The sequence below is a fragment of the Pelobates fuscus genome, chromosome 9 (genome assembly GCF_036172605.1).
Source record: "Pelobates fuscus isolate aPelFus1 chromosome 9, aPelFus1.pri, whole genome shotgun sequence".
NCBI classification, from domain to species: domain Eukaryota; kingdom Metazoa; phylum Chordata; class Amphibia; order Anura; family Pelobatidae; genus Pelobates; species Pelobates fuscus.
In genome coordinates, this window is record NC_086325.1 from 15,901,152 (window position 1) to 15,920,616 (window position 19,465).

Sequence of the window (19,465 nt, forward strand, 5' to 3'; positions counted from 1 at the left end):
AATGGTGGCTCTCGCTGGGATGGGAATTGTGGCTCTCAGTGGGATAGGGATGGTGAGTCTTGGTGGGATGGGAATGGTGGCTCTCGGAGGGATAGGGAAAGTGGCTCTTGGTTGTGCGAGGATGGTGGATACCAGTGAGATAGGGATGGTGAGTCTTGGTGGGATGGAAATGGTGGCTCTCGGAGGGATAGGGATAGTGGCTCTTGGTTGGGCGAGGACGGTGGATACCAGTGAGATAGGGATGGTGGATTTTGGTTGGTGGGATGGGGATGACTAAGATGCAGTTGAGAATAATTATAGTTAGGGTGGCCGAGGTTTATGGGAGGTTACGTTTATGTTAAAGGGGCTTAGGATTAGGAGATGCATGCAGGGCCGGCCTTAGGGGTGTGCGAGCTGTGCGGCCGCACAGGGCGCCATGGAGCAGGGGGCGCCCTGCGGCCGCACAGCTCACACGGGCCGGCCGGGATAAAAAAAATTGTGGCGGGGCGGGGCTTACCGTGCGGCGGGGCTTACCGTGTGGCGGGGGCGGGGCTTACCGTGCGGTGGGGGCTGGGCTAAAATGCTGTGTAACTGTTGCAGGGGAAGCAGGAAGGAGTCCCTGCGTCCCCCAACAACCAGAATCCAGGACCTGCACTGCCTCCACAAGGAACAGAGGTAACTATGTGATTGTGTGGCTATGTGTTTGACTCTGTGTGTGTGGCTGTCTGCCTGTTTGTGTGTGTGGCTGTCTGCCTGTGTGTGAGACTGTGTGTGTATTTGACTGTCTGCCTGTGTGTGTGTGTGTGTGACTGTCTGCCTGTGTGTGTGTGTGTGTGTGTGTGTGTGACTGTCTGCCTGTGTGTTTGTGTGTGGCTGCCTGTTTGTGTGTTTGTGTGTGGCTGCCTGTTTGTGTGGCTGCCTGCCTGTGTGTGTGTGTGTGTGTGACTGCCTGGGCAGACTAGATGGGCTGAATGGTTCATATCTGCCGTCACATTCTATGTCTGTGTATGTGTGTTTGTGTGTGGCTGTCTGTGTATGACTGCCTGCGTGTGTGTGTGTGTGTATGGCTGTCTGCCTGTGTGTGTGTGTGACAGGGTGTGTGGGAAAGGGGAAGGAGTGGGGGAGAGGGGCGACAGGAAGGGGGGCGCTGTGTAGATTTTTCGCACAGGGCGCCCAAAGGCCTAAGGCCGGCCCTGGATGCATGCTTTCAAAATGCGGTAACTCTAATCAATAGCTTTTTTGATTTTGCTTGGGAATAACACCATTACTGCTTGGGAATAATACAGAATTGTCAGAAATACAACTCCCCGCCCCCACCCCCACCCCCTTACCAGAATTCTCCGTTTTCCGCTTTGATGTGAAGTTTGGCTTGAAGTGCAGGGTTTAGTTGTGACCACAAGGGGGAGCTGGAAATAAATGCAATTCTGCTTAGTACTGAGCTTCTCTGTCTGTGCCATGGGATGGACAAACATTACAAAAACAATGTAAATATTATAAAATATTAAAGTTTTTCTTATCTCCACATAATGATGCACGTCAAGTTATAGTCATTATCTGTCACAAACGGCTTTCACTTTATTCACTAAACTCTGGTTATTCTGAATTTTACATTTTTTTTGTCAAAATATCTAAATGGAAGCACAACTAAAGAGATGGTGGAAACAGGCAAAGCGAGCCTGGCTGCCCAAGACACAGCTCCCTGATACAGCATAATGCTTTCAATTTAGCCCATTAAGCCCTTCTGCGCCAGTGCTGGTCCTTGTCTGCTGGAAAACAAAATAGCTCTAAGCAATCGCTGTGTTAAACTGGTGCAGAGGGACTGGAAATACTCTGAGCCCCAGTCTGACTCCTTTACTGTACAAGAGCCAATAAGGCACAAATATAACGCTGAGATCACTGGAGCAGGGAGCGCAGGCATTCTACAGAGCTTCTACACAGGCTGCAATGACCTTCCCTCATCAAATACTGTATACTATAAACATGTTGACAAATATCTGTTTTTCCCACTATTTTAGTTGTGTGACGCATTGCAATAAATATTAGAGTCTAGGCAAGTCAGGAAAAGGAAACTTAGTGGGGAATAAAAGTTACAAAAGAAAGCAATATAAAAGCAGGGTTAAAATAGGAGGTAGACAATAACAGGGTTAATTCAACTGGTTCAAAGAAAATGTAAAACATGAGAGAACGTGATAAAGCAGAATAAAAAGCGGTCCGGGTGGATAGGGTTAAACAATGGGAGGGAAAGAGAGTTAAGAAATGGTCACAAGACAGCGAGGAAAAAACATGGTAAAAAATGAAAAAAAATCCCTATGCAAATATTGTGTTAAAAAAGAAAGTAGTTTAGAAAGACAGGAAACTACGTTGAAATAAAAAGCTGATACTGGTTGTTATTTTGATTGTTTGTTTTTAATGCAGTTTGCGGAGTAAAATTAGATCTCAGAGAACTACACGGATAAAAAATGGAGCGCAAGTAAAAGGCAAGACTAAGAATGAGGCACCTGTTGGTTTATTAAGGAAAGAGACAGTCCAAAGGAAAGCTGCTAAAAGGAAGGAGGAGAGAGTGCGTGCGGACGTGCATTCATTTATGTGTTTCACAATTACGGGAACTAATCAAAAAAAGTGAAAAAAATCTTTATTTAGTAGATATACTCCCAATGACAACATGCATTTTTAATATTAATATATATATAGTGATATAACAACAACAACAACAACAACAACAAAGGCCTCCCCTTTCAGTTTGTGCCAGGGAACCGATCGAGAAGCCTATCATTCTGAGCCACAAGAGCGCTCAGGGGTGGGCCATGGGGGAGACTGCAGCCGGGGACGCAGAAGGAAAGCCCTGGAGAACCAGGTCCAATGGAGTCATGTGGACACGCTCACTGGCACTTGTGGGAAAAGGGACTTGAGACCTTTTAATTATAAATTCAAACTGTGTGTGTGTAAGAATGTGTATATGTGCTTTGTAGATGTGTGTTTAGTAGATCGGTCTCTGATTTGGTATTGTTAAATATGGTGCTCACATGAGGATAGCAAATTAGGGGGTTATCTACTGAACTGCTGAGTAAACAAACATAAGAAAATGGCTTTCCTTAATGTTTATAATTCAGTTGTTTAGTAGATAGCTCCCTGATTTAATATTCTTCTTTTTGGTTATTAAATATACGTATACCAAATTATATTGTACTTACAAGTTTAATATCTGTAAACAAGAATCTTATCATCAAGCTTGCTAATAACTGTTTTGGGGTTAAAAAGGATAGGAGGCATCGGATCAGGGGTATGGCCTAGGGCGCTGTGAAGATTTTTCCCGCAAGACGCCTAAAGGCCTAAGGCCGGCGGTTATTATAATATATTATACACTGCATTAAATGTTGAAAGATAAGGTGCTGTATAATCTCTGAAATGTTTACTCCCCCACCTGTAATAAAGCATAGACAAAACAGATACATACAAAATAAAACTCATTAAAGGGATTCTCCAGTTCCAGTAAAACAAACCTGTTTCTCTGGCACTAGAGAATCCTGGAGTGCCCCCCTCCCTCCCGTCCCGCCATCCCATGTCGCTGGTTAAAACCCCTTCAGTTACTTACCTGACTCCAGCGCTGATGTCCCTCGGTGCAGGGTCAGGCTCCGCCCACGCTCCTCCCCCGCTGCCTGCAGCCGGCTGGGGAGATCAAATGCGGATGCGTGGCAATGGACATGAGAACGTCCAGCATCAGATTCCGGAAGCCCTCTATTGGCTGTCTGTTAGACAGCCACAGAGTTCTCTGGAACTGCAATGTTTTCCATTGCAGCACTAAATGCAAAAGGGACACAGCGCCCAGACCACTTCAATTAGCTGAAGTGGTCTGGGTGCCTACAGTGTCCCTAACTAATTGTAGTTTTCAAGTGTCAGTGATCAGCAATCTATGTGTTAGAGCAGCTCTGTCACCTTCTGGGGTCCTTACATATTTAGTAAAGACACCCCTCACCCCCCTGTTGTCGGCATTTTTGTTTGGGGTGTGGTGGCCCTGGGGTGCGTCGGAGGTGAGTTATACTCTCAAAATTTGTCAACTTAAGTATTTTCCATAAGACAAAGTAGTCCCTATTCTGTTCTGTGATATCTTTTGACTGGGCTGGAATTTCATTGAAATGATCATTTTATAGAGATTGTATCTTCACGAATTGTCGCTCAGTGTTTATATAGAGATATCAGCATGGCTGTTAGTGAGACTGCAGTCTGCAGTTTAGTGCCAGCATCCAATGTCCCCATTACAAGTGGATCTGAGAGCAGTCAGTTATTACCTGGAGATATACCATACGCAATCACTATGTGTAATGATAACAATTTATTGCTATTGATCCATTTCCTGTGGTTAGGGTCACACTCACTTGTCGCTCCAGCGTCCGTTCCACTCCACCTTACCCCAGGGATTTCTCAGTTGGAGGAGTTGCACTTTACCACCATTTTTTTCCACCTGCAGAGTATTACAGAGAAAGGACGGAGTGAATATATAATAATAATATAAATAAAAGAAGTGGTCCTTTATAATATAAAACAATAAACCTTACTTTTTGAGTATGTCTGATATCTAGTGTATCAATAGACGAAACATACTGCCACGGGCCGTGTTTATACCTGGGCCACACAGACAGCCAAACATGCTGCCACGGGCCGTGTTTATACCTGGGCCACACACACAGCCAAACATGATGCCACGGCCATGTTTATTCCTGGGCCACACACACAGCCAAACATGACACCACAGGCCGTGTTTATACCTGGGCTACACACAGCCAAACATGATGCCACGGCCGTGTTTATACCTGGGCCACACACACAGCCAAACATGCTGCCACGGGCCGTGTTTATACCTGGGCCACACACACAGCCAAACATGATGCCACGGCCATGTTTATCCCTGGGCCACACACACAGCCAAACATGACACCACAGGCCGTGTTTATACCTGGGCTACACACAGCCAAACATGACGCCACGGGCTGTGTTTATACCTGGGCTACACACACAGCCAAACATGACGCCACAGGCCGTGTTTATACCTGGGTCACACACACAGCCAAACATGACACCACAGGCCGTGTTTATACCTGGGCTACACACAGCCAAACATGACGCCACGGGCTGTGTTTATACCTGGGCCACACACACAGCCAAACATGACGCCACGGGCTGTGTTTATACCTGGGCTACACACACAGCCAAACATGACGCCACAGGCCGTGTTTATACCTGGGCTACACACACAGCCAAACATGACGCCACGGCCGTGTTTATACCTGGGCCACACACACAGCCAAACATGACGCCACGGGCTGTGTTTATACCTGGGCTACACACACAGCCAAACATGACGCCACAGGCCGTGTTTATACCTGGGCTACACACACAGCCAAACATGACGCCACGGCCGTGTTTATACCTTGGCCACACACACAGCCAAACATGACGCCACGGCCGTGTTTATACCTGGGCCACACACACAGCCAAACATGACGCCACGGACGTGTTTATACCTGGGCCACACACACAGCCAAACATGACACCACGGACGTGTTTATACCTGGGCTACACACACAGCCAAACATGACGCCACGGCCATGTTTATACCTGGGCCACACACACAGCCAAACATGACACCACAGGCCCTGTTTATAGCTGGGCCACACACGCAGCCAAACATGACGCCACAGGCCGTGTTTATACCTTGGCCACACACGCAGCCAAACATGACGCCACAGGCCGTGTTTATACCTGGGTCACACACACAGCCAAACATGACACCACAGGCCGTGTTTATACCTGGGTCACACACACAGCCAAACATGACGCCACGGACGTGTTTATACCTGGGCTACACACACAGCCAAACATGACGCCACGGCCATGTTTATACCTGGGCCACACACACAGCCAAACATGACACCACAGTCCCTGTTTATAGCTGGGCCACACACGCAGCCAAACATGACGCCACAGGCCGTGTTTATACCTGGGCCACACACACAGCCAAACATGACACCACAGGCCCTGTTTATAGCTGGGCCACACACGCAGCCAAACATGACGCCACAGGCCGTGTTTATACCTGGGCCACACACGCAGCCAAACATGACGCCACAGGCCGTGTTTATACCTGGGTCACACACACAGCCAAACATGACACCACAGGCCGTGTTTATACCTGGGCCACACACGCAGCCAAACATGACACCACAGGCCCTGTTTATAGCTGGGCCACACACACAGCCAAACATGACGCCACGGCCGTGTTTATACCTGGGCCACACACACAGCCAAACATGACGCCACGGCCGTGTTTATACCTGGGCCACACACACAGCCAAACATGACGCCACGGCCATGTTTATACCTGGGCCACACACACAGCCAAACATGACGCCACGGCCATGTTTATACCTGGGCCACACACACAGCCAAACATGACGCCACGGCCATGTTTATACCTGGGCCACACACACAGCCAAACATGACGCCACGGCCATGTTTATACCTGGGTCACACACACAGCCAAACATGACACCACAGGCCCTGTTTATAGCTGGGCCACACACACAGCCAAACATGACGCCACGGCCGTGTTTATAGCTGGGCCACACACGCAGCCAAACATGACGCCACAGGCCGTGTTTATACCTGGGCCACACACACAGCCAAACATGACGCCACGGCCATGTTTATACCTGGGTCACACACACAGCCAAACATGACACCACAGGCCCTGTTTATAGCTGGGCCACACATGCAGCCAAACATGACGCCACAGGCCGTGTTTATACCTGGGTCACACACACAGCCAAACATGACGCCACGGCCGTGTTTATACCTTGGCCACACACACAGCCAAACATGACACCACAGGCCCTGTTTATAGCTGGGCCACACACGCAGCCAAACATGACGCCACGGCCGTGTTTATACCTTGGCCACACACACAGCCAAACATGACGCCACAGGCCGTGTTTATACCTGGGTCACACACACAGCCAAACATGACGCCACGGCCGTGTTTATACCTTGGCCACACACACAGCCAAACATGACGCCACGGCCGTGTTTATACCTGGGTCACACACACAGCCAAACATGACACCACAGGCCCTGTTTATACCTTGGCCACACACGCAGCCAAACATGACGCCACGGCCGTGTTTATACCTTGGCCACACACACAGCCAAACATGACGCCACGGGCTGTGTTTATACCTGGGCTACACACACAGCCAAACATGACGCCACGGGCTGTGTTTATACCTGGGCTACACACACAGCAAAACATGACGCCACGGCCGTGTTTATACCTGGGCTACACACACAGCCAAACATGACGCCACGGCCGTGTTTATACCTGGGTCACACACACAGCCAAACATGACGCCACGGCCGTGTTTATACCTGGGTCACACACACAGCCAAACATGACACCACAGGCCGTGTTTATACCTGGGTCACACACACAGCCAAACATGACACCACCGGCCGTGTTTATACCTGGGTCACACACACAGCCAAACATGACGCCACGGCCATGTTTATACCTGGGTCACACACACAGCCAAACATGACACCACAGGCCCTGTTTATAGCTGGGCCACACACGCAGCCAAACATGACGCCACAGGCCGTGTTTATACCTGGGTCACACACACAGCCAAACATGACACCACAGGCCCTGTTTATAGCTGGGCCACACAGACAGACAAACATGACGCCACGGCCATGTTTATACCTGGGCCACACACACAGCCAAACATGACGCCACGGCCATGTTTATACCTGGGCCACACACACAGCCAAACATGACGCCACGGCCATGTTTATAGCTGGGCCACACACGCAGCCAAACATGACGCCACAGGCCGTGTTTATACCTGGGCCACACACACAGCCAAACATGACGCCACGGCCATGTTTATACCTGGGTCACACACACAGCCAAACATGACACCACAGGCCCTGTTTATAGCTGGGCCACACACGCAGCCAAACATGACGCCACAGGCCGTGTTTATACCTGGGTCACACACACAGCCAAACATGACGCCACGGCCGTGTTTATACCTTGGCCACACTCACAGCCAAACATGACGCCACAGGCTGTGTTTATACCTGGGCTACACACACAGCCAAACATGACGCCACGGGCTGTGTTTATACCTGGGCTACACACACAGCAAAACATGACGCCACGGCCGTGTTTATACCTGGGCTACACACACAGCCAAACATGACGCCACGGCCGTGTTTATACCTGGGTCACACACACAGCCAAACATGACGCCACGGCCATGTTTATACCTGGGTCACACACACAGCCAAACATGACACCACAGGCCGTGTTTATACCTGGGTCACACACACAGCCAAACATGACACCACAGGCCATGTTTATACCTGGGTCACACACACAGCCAAACATGACGCCACGGCCGTGTTTATACCTGGGCCACACACGCAGTCAAACATCATGCTGCCACGGACCATTTTTATAGCTGGAACACACACACAGCCAAACAAGGTGCTTTATAGCTGGACCAAGTATAGTTTCTTACATAGTGTGTGAAAGAGACCTGAGGAGCTCTGTCCCTCGTGGGCATCACCCAGTGCTATAGTTTTATTAGAACTCCACACTCAGTTTTTTCACTTACTACAGAGGTTGGAACATGAACATTTTAAGGTGATGAAGATGTACCTCCATTGGATTTTTCAGAAAGCAACGTTGGCTGTGAGGATGATCGGTAACCGCAGGTGAGACCTTACCTCGTACACTCCGATCACTGAGTACGCGTGACCCTTCACCAATCCTTCCGGGGTCTTCATTTCACTCTCATTCTGGTTCGCAATCTGCAAAAACAATGTGTGGATGGATTTTTGAAAAAATACAATATTCAGGAATTTAATAAGTTAATATGAGTGGTGATGGCGTGTTGATCTAACGATAAATCTGACTGATAGATTTTATTCCAAGTTTGTGACAACATTTTTAATCACTTTAGGTTGGGGTTTTCATTTTCACCTTCTTTTGGATCAACAGCTATATAACTCTGTAACGATTTAACTCTGTAATGATATAACCCTGTAACAATGTAAATCTGTAATTATATAACTCTGTCTATATAACTCTGTACTGATACAACGATATAACTCTGATGATATAACTCTGTAATGGTATGACTGTAACAATAAACTCTAACGATATAAAAATATAACTCTATAGTGATATAACTCTGTAACAGTATAACTCTATAACTATGTAACTTTAACGATGTAACTCAATAACTCTGTAATAATATAACTGTAACAATGTAACTCTGTCACTATGTAACTCTGTCACTATGTAACTCTATATAATTAAAAGTCTACCTGAAAAGCCAGGATTATATTTCACACCCAGTACGTTTAAGACCTCAAACAAAGGACATCTTAAGGGAATTTGAGAATCTCTTTAAATTATGCTGTTTATATTTTATAGATTTCTTCACTGAATAATGCATTCAATTCTTACATTTTGAGAGGTGAGAGGGCTAAATTTGGGAGAGAAGAATCTGTCTTCAGCCAGCATGGTGCAGCTGGTAATAAATAAATGTAACTACATGCTGATACATCCATTGTCACTGTGTCACTAGGACAACCGAATTCAGAAAGTGACTGGTGGCCGTTGTACAATATAAAAATAGAGGATGACTCTCTGATAGTGAGTAGTGGCCAGTGGACCAGGTAGGAGTAGAGGATGACTCTCTGATAGTGACTGATGGCCAGTGGACCAGGTAGGAGTAGAGAATGACTCTCTGATAGTGACTGGTGGCCAGTGGACCAGGTATGAGTAGAGAATGACTCTCTTATAGTGACTAGTGGCCAGTGGACTAGGTATGAGTAGAGTTTGACTCTCTGATAGTGAATGGTGGCCAGTGGACTAGGTATGAGTAGAGTTTGACTCTCTGATAGTGACTGATGGCCAGTGGACCAGGTAGGAGTAGAGAATGACTCTCTGATAGTGACTGGTGGCCAGTGGACCAGGTAGGAGTAGAGGACGACTCTCTGACAGTGGAAGACAGGTGGAGGATATTGATGGAACTCTTACATTGATTGACGTTCCCATCAGTGACCTCTTCTCCACAGCTTTTTGGATCAGTGGATACAAGTTTGGAAGGGGAAGCTGAAGATTAATACTTTCGTCCAGACCTCCAGTGAAATCGACAAATGCCTCGTTAATCCAGCCTCCATTTAGGGCCTCGTACGATCCATTCAGTCTAAGAGTAAAACCAACAGTGTCTTAAAATAGGGCTTTGACCCAAAAACCTGACACGAGGTGAACCTTTACACTACTTCCCACATACACACCAATACACCACTACAAACCAACTGCAGCACCCATAAACAACACAAGCAACAAACACACCTCAATTTAAAAATAAATAGGACCGGCACACCAAGGGACTCTACCCCGGTCTATGCCGTCATACCGGAATGATCTGCTCGATGTATGACCCAAGGGTTGTATAAAACTAATACAACTACTAAGGAGAACATTCCATGCTGGATACTCAGGGACCGGACTGTGATGACAGCAAAAAGTGACTTTTGATTCTGAAGGGGTTAAGGGATTGTAAAGTTTTGTGTTTTGTTTTAAATCCGCTGGTCGATCGTTTCTCACTAAACCTACCTTGCCTGAAGGTAGGTTTGGTTTCCCCTGGGTTATTATTGAAAGACGCAGAGTAAGCTGTGTACATAGCAATGATTTCTGGGCGTTACAGAGTGCCATAGATTGCGCATGTTTATTGTATAAGAAACAATTATTTTTTCGTTTATTGATAAGCCTTCTATGTGCAACAGTGTCAAAAGCCTTACTGAAATCTAGGTAAGCAATGTCTACTGCACCACCCTGATCTATAATTTTAGTTACCCAATTAGAAAAATATCCCTCTCGGTCTCATTAGAGATTTTACCTATAGCTGACGACAGCAGGGTGAATTGTTAGCATAGGGTTTACTTACAATGTTTTGCCTTGACTTGGCAGGTGAGCTTACACTTAAATGACCATTGGAGTGATACCAAAACCCTCCAGTAATTTAAATGTGCATAGGGATTTGGGACAGTGCGCAGGTAACTGTTTTAAGTTATACGTACAATATTTTCTTAAAACTTAAATGATGGGAATAAACAGGATTCTGTTAAAAGAAAACATTTCATGGGACCCTGCTAAATGCAGGGAAAGAGTATCTGCTCACCGAGTAAACCCCGCCCCCTGCGCAGCCACGCATCATGCACAGGACAGGACACTTTCCTTTTTAAGCCTATTCAATAAATAGCTGTCGTTAGTTGTCCCTATTAACCCCTACAGCTACTTATTACTGACTGGTTATGGGGAATGTGTGAACCGTGTACTTACTTGGCGTACGCTTTCTCCAGCAACGCCGCCCAGAATTCAGTCTTCTGTGCAGAACTGACGAAAACCAACTCTCCATGTTTTGTTGGAAGACGATCGTCAATCACAACATCCTGCCATTCTCCATACTGCCAAAACTGCGGGTAAAATTTATCAGTACATCATTTATATAAAACAGACATCAATGCATTCATGTTGACTATTTAATTCCATTCAAATAAAGCATATTTCAATAAAATACTCTGAAATCCCTCATTGTATAAGATTAATATTTATAGCAGACTACATGAAATGGCATGTACACAAAGTTATAGGATGTTGGATTGCGACAATGGCAGGAACGGACTTTTAAACATTCCACTGTCATTAGGACACTGTGACCCTGGGAGGGACTGACCCTTAAACATGTCGACCCTTAAACATGTCACTCTCATTAGCACGCTGTGACCCTGGGAGGGACTGACCCTTAAACATGTAACTGTCATTAGTACACTGTGACCCTGGGGAACCGATCGTTAAACATGTCACTGTCATTAGTACGCTGTGACCCTGGGAGGGACCGACCCTGAAACATGTCACTGTCATTAGTACGCTGTGACCCTGGGAGGGACTGACCCTTAAACATGTCACTGTCATTAGTACACCGTGACCCTGGGAGGGACTGACCCTTAAACATGTCACTGTCATTAGTACACTGTGATCCTGGGAAGGACTGACCCCTAAACATGTCACTGTCATTAGTACGCTGTGACCCTGGGAGGGACTGACCCTTAAACATGTCACTGTCATTAGTACACCGTGACCCTGGGAGGGACTGACCCTTAAACATGTCACTGTCATTAGTACACTGTGACCCTGGGAGGGAACAGGCCCTTAAAAATGTCACTGCCATTAGTGACTGTGGGAAGGACATACCCTTAAACATGTAATTGTCATTAGTACACTGTGGCCCTGGGAGGGACTGACCCTTAAACATGTCACTGTACTAATGACAGTGACATGTTTAGGGGTCAGTCCCTCCCTGGGAGGGACCGACCCTGAAACATGTCACTGTCATTAGTACGCTGTGACCCTGGGAGGGACTGACCCTTAAACATGTCACTGTCATTAGTACACCGTGACCCTGGGAGGGACTGACCCTTAAACATGTCACTGTCATTAGTACACTGTGATCCTGGGAAGGACTGACCCCTAAACATGTCACTGTCATTAGTACGCTGTGACCCTGGGAGGGACTGACCCTTAAACATGTCACTGTCATTAGTACACCGTGACCCTGGGAGGGACTGACCCTTAAACATGTCACTGTCATTAGTACACTGTGACCCTGGGAGGGAACAGGCCCTTAAAAATGTCACTGCCATTAGTGACTGTGGGAAGGACATACCCTTAAACATGTAATTGTCATTAGTACACTGTGGCCCTGGGAGGGACTGACCCTTAAACATGTCACTGTCATTAGTACACTGTGACCCTGAGAGGGACTGACCCTTAAACATGTCACTGTCATTAGTACACTGTGACCCTGGGAGGGAACAGGCCCTTAAAAATTTCACTGCCATTAGTGACTGTGGGAAGGACATACCCTTAAACATGTCACTGTCATCAGTACACTGTGACCCTGGGAGGAACCGACCCTTAAACATATCACTGTCATTAGTACACTGTGACCCTGGGAGGGACTGACCCCTAAACATGTCACTGTCATTAGTACACTGTGACCCTGGGAGGGACTGAGCATTAAACATGTCACTGTCATAAGTACGCTGTGACCCTGGGAGGGAGCGACCCTTAAACATATCACTGTCATTAGTACACTGTGACCCTGGGAGGGACTGACCCCTAAACATGTCACTGTCATTAGTACACTGTGACCCTGGGAGGGACTGAGCATTAAACATGTCACTGTCATAAGTACGCTGTGACCCTGGGAGGGAGCGACCCTTAAACATGTCACTGTCATAAGTATGCTGTGACCCTGGGAGGGACTGACCCTTAAACATGTCACTGTCATTAGTACACCGTGACCCTGGGAGGGACTGACCCTTAAACATGTCACTGTCATTAGTACACTGTGATCCTGGGAAGGACTGACCCCTAAACATGTCACTGTCATTAGTACGCTGTGACCCTGGGAGGGACTGACCCTTAAACATGTCACTGTCATTAGTACACTGTGACCCTGGGAGGGAACAGGCCCTTAACAATTTCACTGCCATTAGTGACTGTGGGAAGGACATACCCTTAAACATGTCATTGTCATTAGTACACTGTGACCCTGGGAGGGAACAGGCCCTTAAAAATGTCACTGCCATTAGTGACTGTGGGAAGGACATACCCTTAAACATGTCACTGTCATCAGTACACTGTGACCCTGGGAGGAACCGACCCTTATACATATCACTGTCATTAGTACACTGTGACCCTGGGAGGGACTGACCCCTAAACATGTCACTGTCATTAGTACACTGTGACCCTGGGAGGGACTGACCATTAAACATGTCACTGTCATTAGTACGCTGTGACCCTGGGAGGGACTGACCCTTAAACATGTCACTGTCATTAGTACACTGTGACCCTGGGAGGGAACAGGCCCTTAAAAATTTCACTGCCATTAGTGACTGTGGGAAGGACATACCCTTAAACATGTCATTGTCATTAGTACACTGTGACCCTGGGAGGGAACAGGCCCTTAAAAATTTCACTGCCATTAGTGACTGTGGGAAGGACATACCCTTAAACATGTCACTGTCATCAGTACACTGTGACCCTGGGAGGAACCGACCCTTATACATATCACTGTCATTAGTACACTGTGACCCTGGGAGGGACTGACCCCTAAACATGTCACTGTCATTAGTACACTGTGACCCTGGGAGGGACTGACCATTAAACATGTCACTGTCATTAGTACGCTGTGACCCTGGGAGGGACTGACCCTTAAACATGTCACTGTCATTAGTACGCTGTGACCCTGGGAGGAACTGACCCCTTAACATGTCACTGTCATTAGTACACTGTGACCCTGGGAGAAACGGACCCTTAAACATGTCACTGTCATTAGTACACTGTGACCCTAGGAGGGACTGACCATTAAACATGTCACAGTCACTAGTACATTGTGACCCATGTCACCATTACTTTGTCCATTGTAAGTCTGTCTCAACAAATGCCTCCCCTCACAGCTCCTCTCCCGCGCACTGGAACACACCTTGAAATGGAAGATTCCGGCATACCCTGTGGTGAAGCTCTGCTGGGAAGGTACCACCTGTTCCATGAGCGCGGGGTACAGGGTTAGAGAGGCTGCCGCCGCCAGGAACCAGCAGTTCCCTGTAGATTGGAAATTATTTGTATGTTAGCGTTTCTTGTTTCCTGTCATCAGACAATCAATATGGCGGGAGCCCCGGCAGGATTCAGGGACTATGCTCCCACCTTGCATGAAAAGTGTGTAAAACTTTGCAGATTGTGACTATTTTCCGGATTTTTGGGATCTGGTGGGAGGTTGGGGAAGGTTTATCAAGAAGAACCCGAATAAATCTAACATTTAATTTTTTTAGAGCCTTAAAGTCCTGGCTCTGAGGGTGGTAGACTTTGTGCCACTCTGAGGGGGTTGGCACTTTCCCCAAATGAAGGTATTTGAGGCTTCTGTGGACTTTGTATAAAATATAATCTATTTATTAATACAAATAATCTATTGTTAAGGCTCTAAAAAAGGTGAGCATAATACCTGTTCACATTCTATCCAAGATATCCTTGAATTAACTATACTACACATTGGATGTTCCTAATGTTTTTATCTTCCCGGAGAAAAATTTCAGCAGAAAATAGTGGTGGGATGCTGCCCTAAATAGCATACCAGTCCAGTTTACAGAGCCATAGGCTCTTGAAAATGTGAGTGATACATTTATCTACCTCACTTAAATTGCACAAGTATTTTACAATCTGCACTATATTATATATTTTTATCTTTCATATTTGTATGCGACGTATACGATCTGATCAAGATTCTGTGAGGTAATCCCTCAACATCTATAGCGCTCCACTTGAGGTATTTATAAATGATATACCAAACTCTCTTTCTAGATTAACCAGACTAGTTCAGTTCCGATCCAGTTATTGATTTCCTTCCCCAATTTCTTCCCAGTATTTCTACATAATGCTGGGTAGCACTTTACACGCACAGCCCATCAGCAAAAAAACAGGGAGGGTCTGGCAGCCCTAGTGGGTCATGGTATGAGGGTCACTGACTTAAAATGCCATTAGCTTGTGCGTAGGAAGCCCTGTACTAGCAGCGATATCCCCGCCATTGATATGAAATATTCTGACTGTGTCGACCCCATACAGGATGTGCATCAGGGATTATTCTATGTAAAATAAACCCTGCAGACGGCTGTGTGCACTTTGGTACCGACAGCCCTGGAGGGAGCATTTTTAAAGCGTTCCTGATATAATTAGCACTTGAGTCAGTCTGCCTTAACAGCTTAGTGCTTCAAATAATAACCATACACTCCAGGTTTTTCATTCAGTCCAGCTGGAAAGGGTAGGGCCGGGTGGAGGAGGGGTAAATCGATCCTCTTTTGTCTTTGATGAATAATGGACTTGTCCGCACGCACACTAACTCAGCATAAATTAGCAGCAAATCTACAGAGTTTCACGGGGGTGGCTGTGAGGGACAAGGCCAGCAAAATGTCATAGTTTAAGAGCTATTATTGGAAAATCTTGGGTCACTGTCCCTTTAAATGAGGGGAAGGTGAGAGATTAGTACATAGAGTGTGTAATGAAATGTAAAAGAAAGTGATTCATTCTTTATTGTTACATTATATTTACACTGTCTACAGACTTGGAATAAGCAATGCGATAACTGGTTTAAGATACATTATGGGAAAATAAAGGTAGGTTTTTGGATGGCTTTAGGGTTAGTGTTAAGTTGAGGGTTTGAGTGGGCATTAGGGTTAGCATTAGGGCTAGGTTTTGGGTTGGCATTAGGGTTAGCATTAGGGCTAGGTTTTGGGTTGGCATTAGGGTTAGCATTAGGACTAGGTTTTGTGTTGGCATTAGGGTTAGGGCTAGGTTTTGTGTTGGCATTAGGGTTAGCATTAGGGCTAGGTTTTGGGTTGGCATTAGGGTTAGGGCTAGGTTTTGTGTTGGCATTAGGGTTAGCATTAGGGCTAGGTTTTGGGTTGGCATTAGGGTTAGGGCTAGGTTTTGGGTTGGCATTAGGGTTAGCATTAGGGCTAGGTTTTGGGTTGGCATTAGGGCTAGGTTTTGGGTTGGCATTAGGGTTAGGGCTAGGTTTTGTGTTGGCATTAGGGTTAGCATTAGGGCTAGGTTTTGGGTTGGCATTAGGGTTAGGGCTAGGTTTTGGGTTGGCATTAGGGTTAGGGCTAGGTTTTGGGTTGGCATTAGGGTTAGCATTAGGGCTAGGTTTTGGGTTGGCATTAGGGTTAGGGCTAGGTTTTGGGTTGGCATTAGGGTTAGCATTAGGGCTAGGTTTTGGGTTGGCATTAGGGTTAGGGCTAGGTTTTGGGTTGGCATTAGGGTTAGGGCTAGGTTTTGGGTTGGCATTAGGGTTAGGGCTAGGTTTTGGGTTGGCATTAGGGTTAGGGCTAGGTTTTGGGTTGGCATTAGGGTTAGGGCTAGGTTTTGGGTTGGCGTATGGGCTAGATTTAGGAGTATATTAAAGTGTGGCATTACTGCTATTGCTAGTGTAGAATATTATTTCAAAAGTTTAATTTGTATTAATGACTGTATGGTGCCGTATGGAATTACTGGGCAATTAGAAAATGTTTAAACAGACCACAAAGCCGCTGTATAACGAAACCCATTGTGATAACAATCTCAGTGACTCCTTACAATATATTCCCATTGGTATTTATTAGTTTAATTAGAGAGATCTATGTGAGGGATCTCAGTGACCCCTTATAATATAGATGAATATATCACCAGTGGTATTTATTAGTTTAATTAGAGGGATACGTGAGAGGATGACAGGAGAAACCAGAATATCCTGAAGGTTTGGCAGTAAGTGGAGTAATATGAGAGGACTAGGACAGGGAATGTATATACTGTGAGTCAGTTTGTCGAAGGGGCCGACCATGTGAGAGCACTGTCCAAGCTTGCTCTCTGACCAACACGGAAGATTAGATATGGGAAGAGAGAGCATCCCAAGAAACTTTATTCTCTAAAGGAACGTGTCGGCCATACTGTGCGTATACTGACAGAGCGATACCTACATATCCTGGGTTATTCTCTAAAGGAACGTGTCGGCCATACTGTGCGTATACTGACAAAGCGATACCTACATATCCTGGGTTATTCTCTAAAGGAGCGTGTCGGCCATACTGTGCGTATACTGACAGAGCGATACCTACATATCCTGGGTTATTCTCTAAAGGAACGTGTCGGCCATACTGTGCGTATACTGACAAAGCGATACCTACATATCCTGGGTTATTCTCTAAAGGAACGTGTCGGCCATACTGTGCGTATACTGACAAAGCGATACCTACATATCCTGGGTTATCCTCTAAAGGAGCGTGTCGGCCATACTGTGCGTATACTGACAGAGCGATACCTACATATCCTGGGTTATCCTCTAAAGGAGCGTGTCGGCCATACTGTGCGTATACTGACAGACCGATACCTACATATCCTGGGTTATTCTCTAAAGGAGCGTGTCGGCCATACTGTGCGTATACTGACAGAGCGATACCTACATATCCTGGGTTATCCTCTAAAGGAGCGTGTCGGCCATACTGTGCGTATACTGACAGAGCGATACCTACATATCCTGGGTTATCCTCTAAAGGAACGTGTCGGCCATACTGTGCGTATACTGACAGAGCGATACCTACATATCCTGGGTTATTCTCTAAAGGAACGTGTCGGCCATACTGTGCGTATACTGACAGACCGATACCTACATATCCTGGGTTATTCTCTAAAGGAGCGTGTCGGCCATACTGTGCGTATACTGACAGACCGATACCTACATATCCTGGGTTATTCTCTAAAGGGGGTATTGTTGGGAATTAAAAAAGTCACATTTGAGGCTACAATAGTGAAACTGAAGGAATCCTCTGAAACGTGAGACACACATGAAGACAGACAGAGAGAGAAGAGAGACAAACAGAAATTCTATGATTGAAAAAAACGAAATAGTTTGAATTGTTGACCCTTCACACTGTAGTAGTTCACAGAGTAATAACTCTGTAGTTTCTGCGCTGGCGGCCTGATTTGCATCCTGGACACCGTGCGCTATTGTAGCAATGCTGTTACTTGAAACCGCGTTACATACTGCCCACACAGTCTTTTAAGGTATGTTCGAAAATATTGGTGAGTTCTTTACCTGATTCTTATCCAAACCCATCACGTCACGTAATAACTCCCATCATGCAACTCCTCTCAACTGCCCTCTGATTGGCTACTCATTTTCTATCCAACTGGTGCAAGACTCAGGTATTTCGTATTGTATCTCATGACAGATACCCCAAATCTTACTATATATGGAAATGTGTTTTATGCTGTATTTAGTCATGGCACGTTTTCTGTCGCTGAATATTATATAAAATAAAAATAAGATTTTTGTGAGTTTCTTATGAGACTCGGAGTCAGTGGAATGACTGTGAGAGGGGTGATAGGACCAGGTTCCCACGCCAGGACACACTGAATAGGGCTCCAAACACAGCATATAAGCCTCACAGCGTCTATAACCAGCAAACACAACTTGGCGCTTTCTGAGCTCAATGCAATACGCACCATTGAGTTGGGTAATAGTAAGATGCACATGTAGTTGGAAGCTTGCCGCAAGTTATTAACCCTTTAGCGGTTAAATACTTTGATATTATTACATTATTATCGCACTCACCGAGCTGGCCCTGGCACACATCCGTCCATTTCATGTCCTCGCAGACAAACTGCGGCGATTGGCAGATCTCCTGAAACAGACAGACAGACAGACACAGTGGGTTAGTTAAAGGGACACTATAGTCACCTGAACAACTTTAGCTTAATGAAGCAGTTTTGGTGTATAGAACATGCCCCTGCAGCCTCACTGCTCAATCCTCTGCCATTTAG

General features: G+C 46.2%; 1 protein-coding gene across 1 annotated transcript in view; it reads right to left on the bottom strand.

Moving 5' to 3' along the window:
• LOC134572360 (calpain-2 catalytic subunit-like) overlaps positions 1-19,465 on the bottom strand; it is a 46,528-nt gene that overhangs the window by 23,574 nt on the left and 3,489 nt on the right. The window contains exons 2-8 of the mRNA XM_063431285.1: positions 19,257-19,326; positions 14,601-14,719; positions 11,393-11,526; positions 10,085-10,253; positions 8,764-8,847; positions 4,353-4,438; positions 1,311-1,385 (exon numbers count right to left, since the gene is read on the bottom strand). Of these exons, the coding sequence (XP_063287355.1) occupies positions 1,311-1,385; positions 4,353-4,438; positions 8,764-8,847; positions 10,085-10,253; positions 11,393-11,526; positions 14,601-14,719; positions 19,257-19,326 (737 nt within the window). The remainder of the gene's footprint in view (positions 1-1,310; positions 1,386-4,352; positions 4,439-8,763; positions 8,848-10,084; positions 10,254-11,392; positions 11,527-14,600; positions 14,720-19,256; positions 19,327-19,465) is intronic.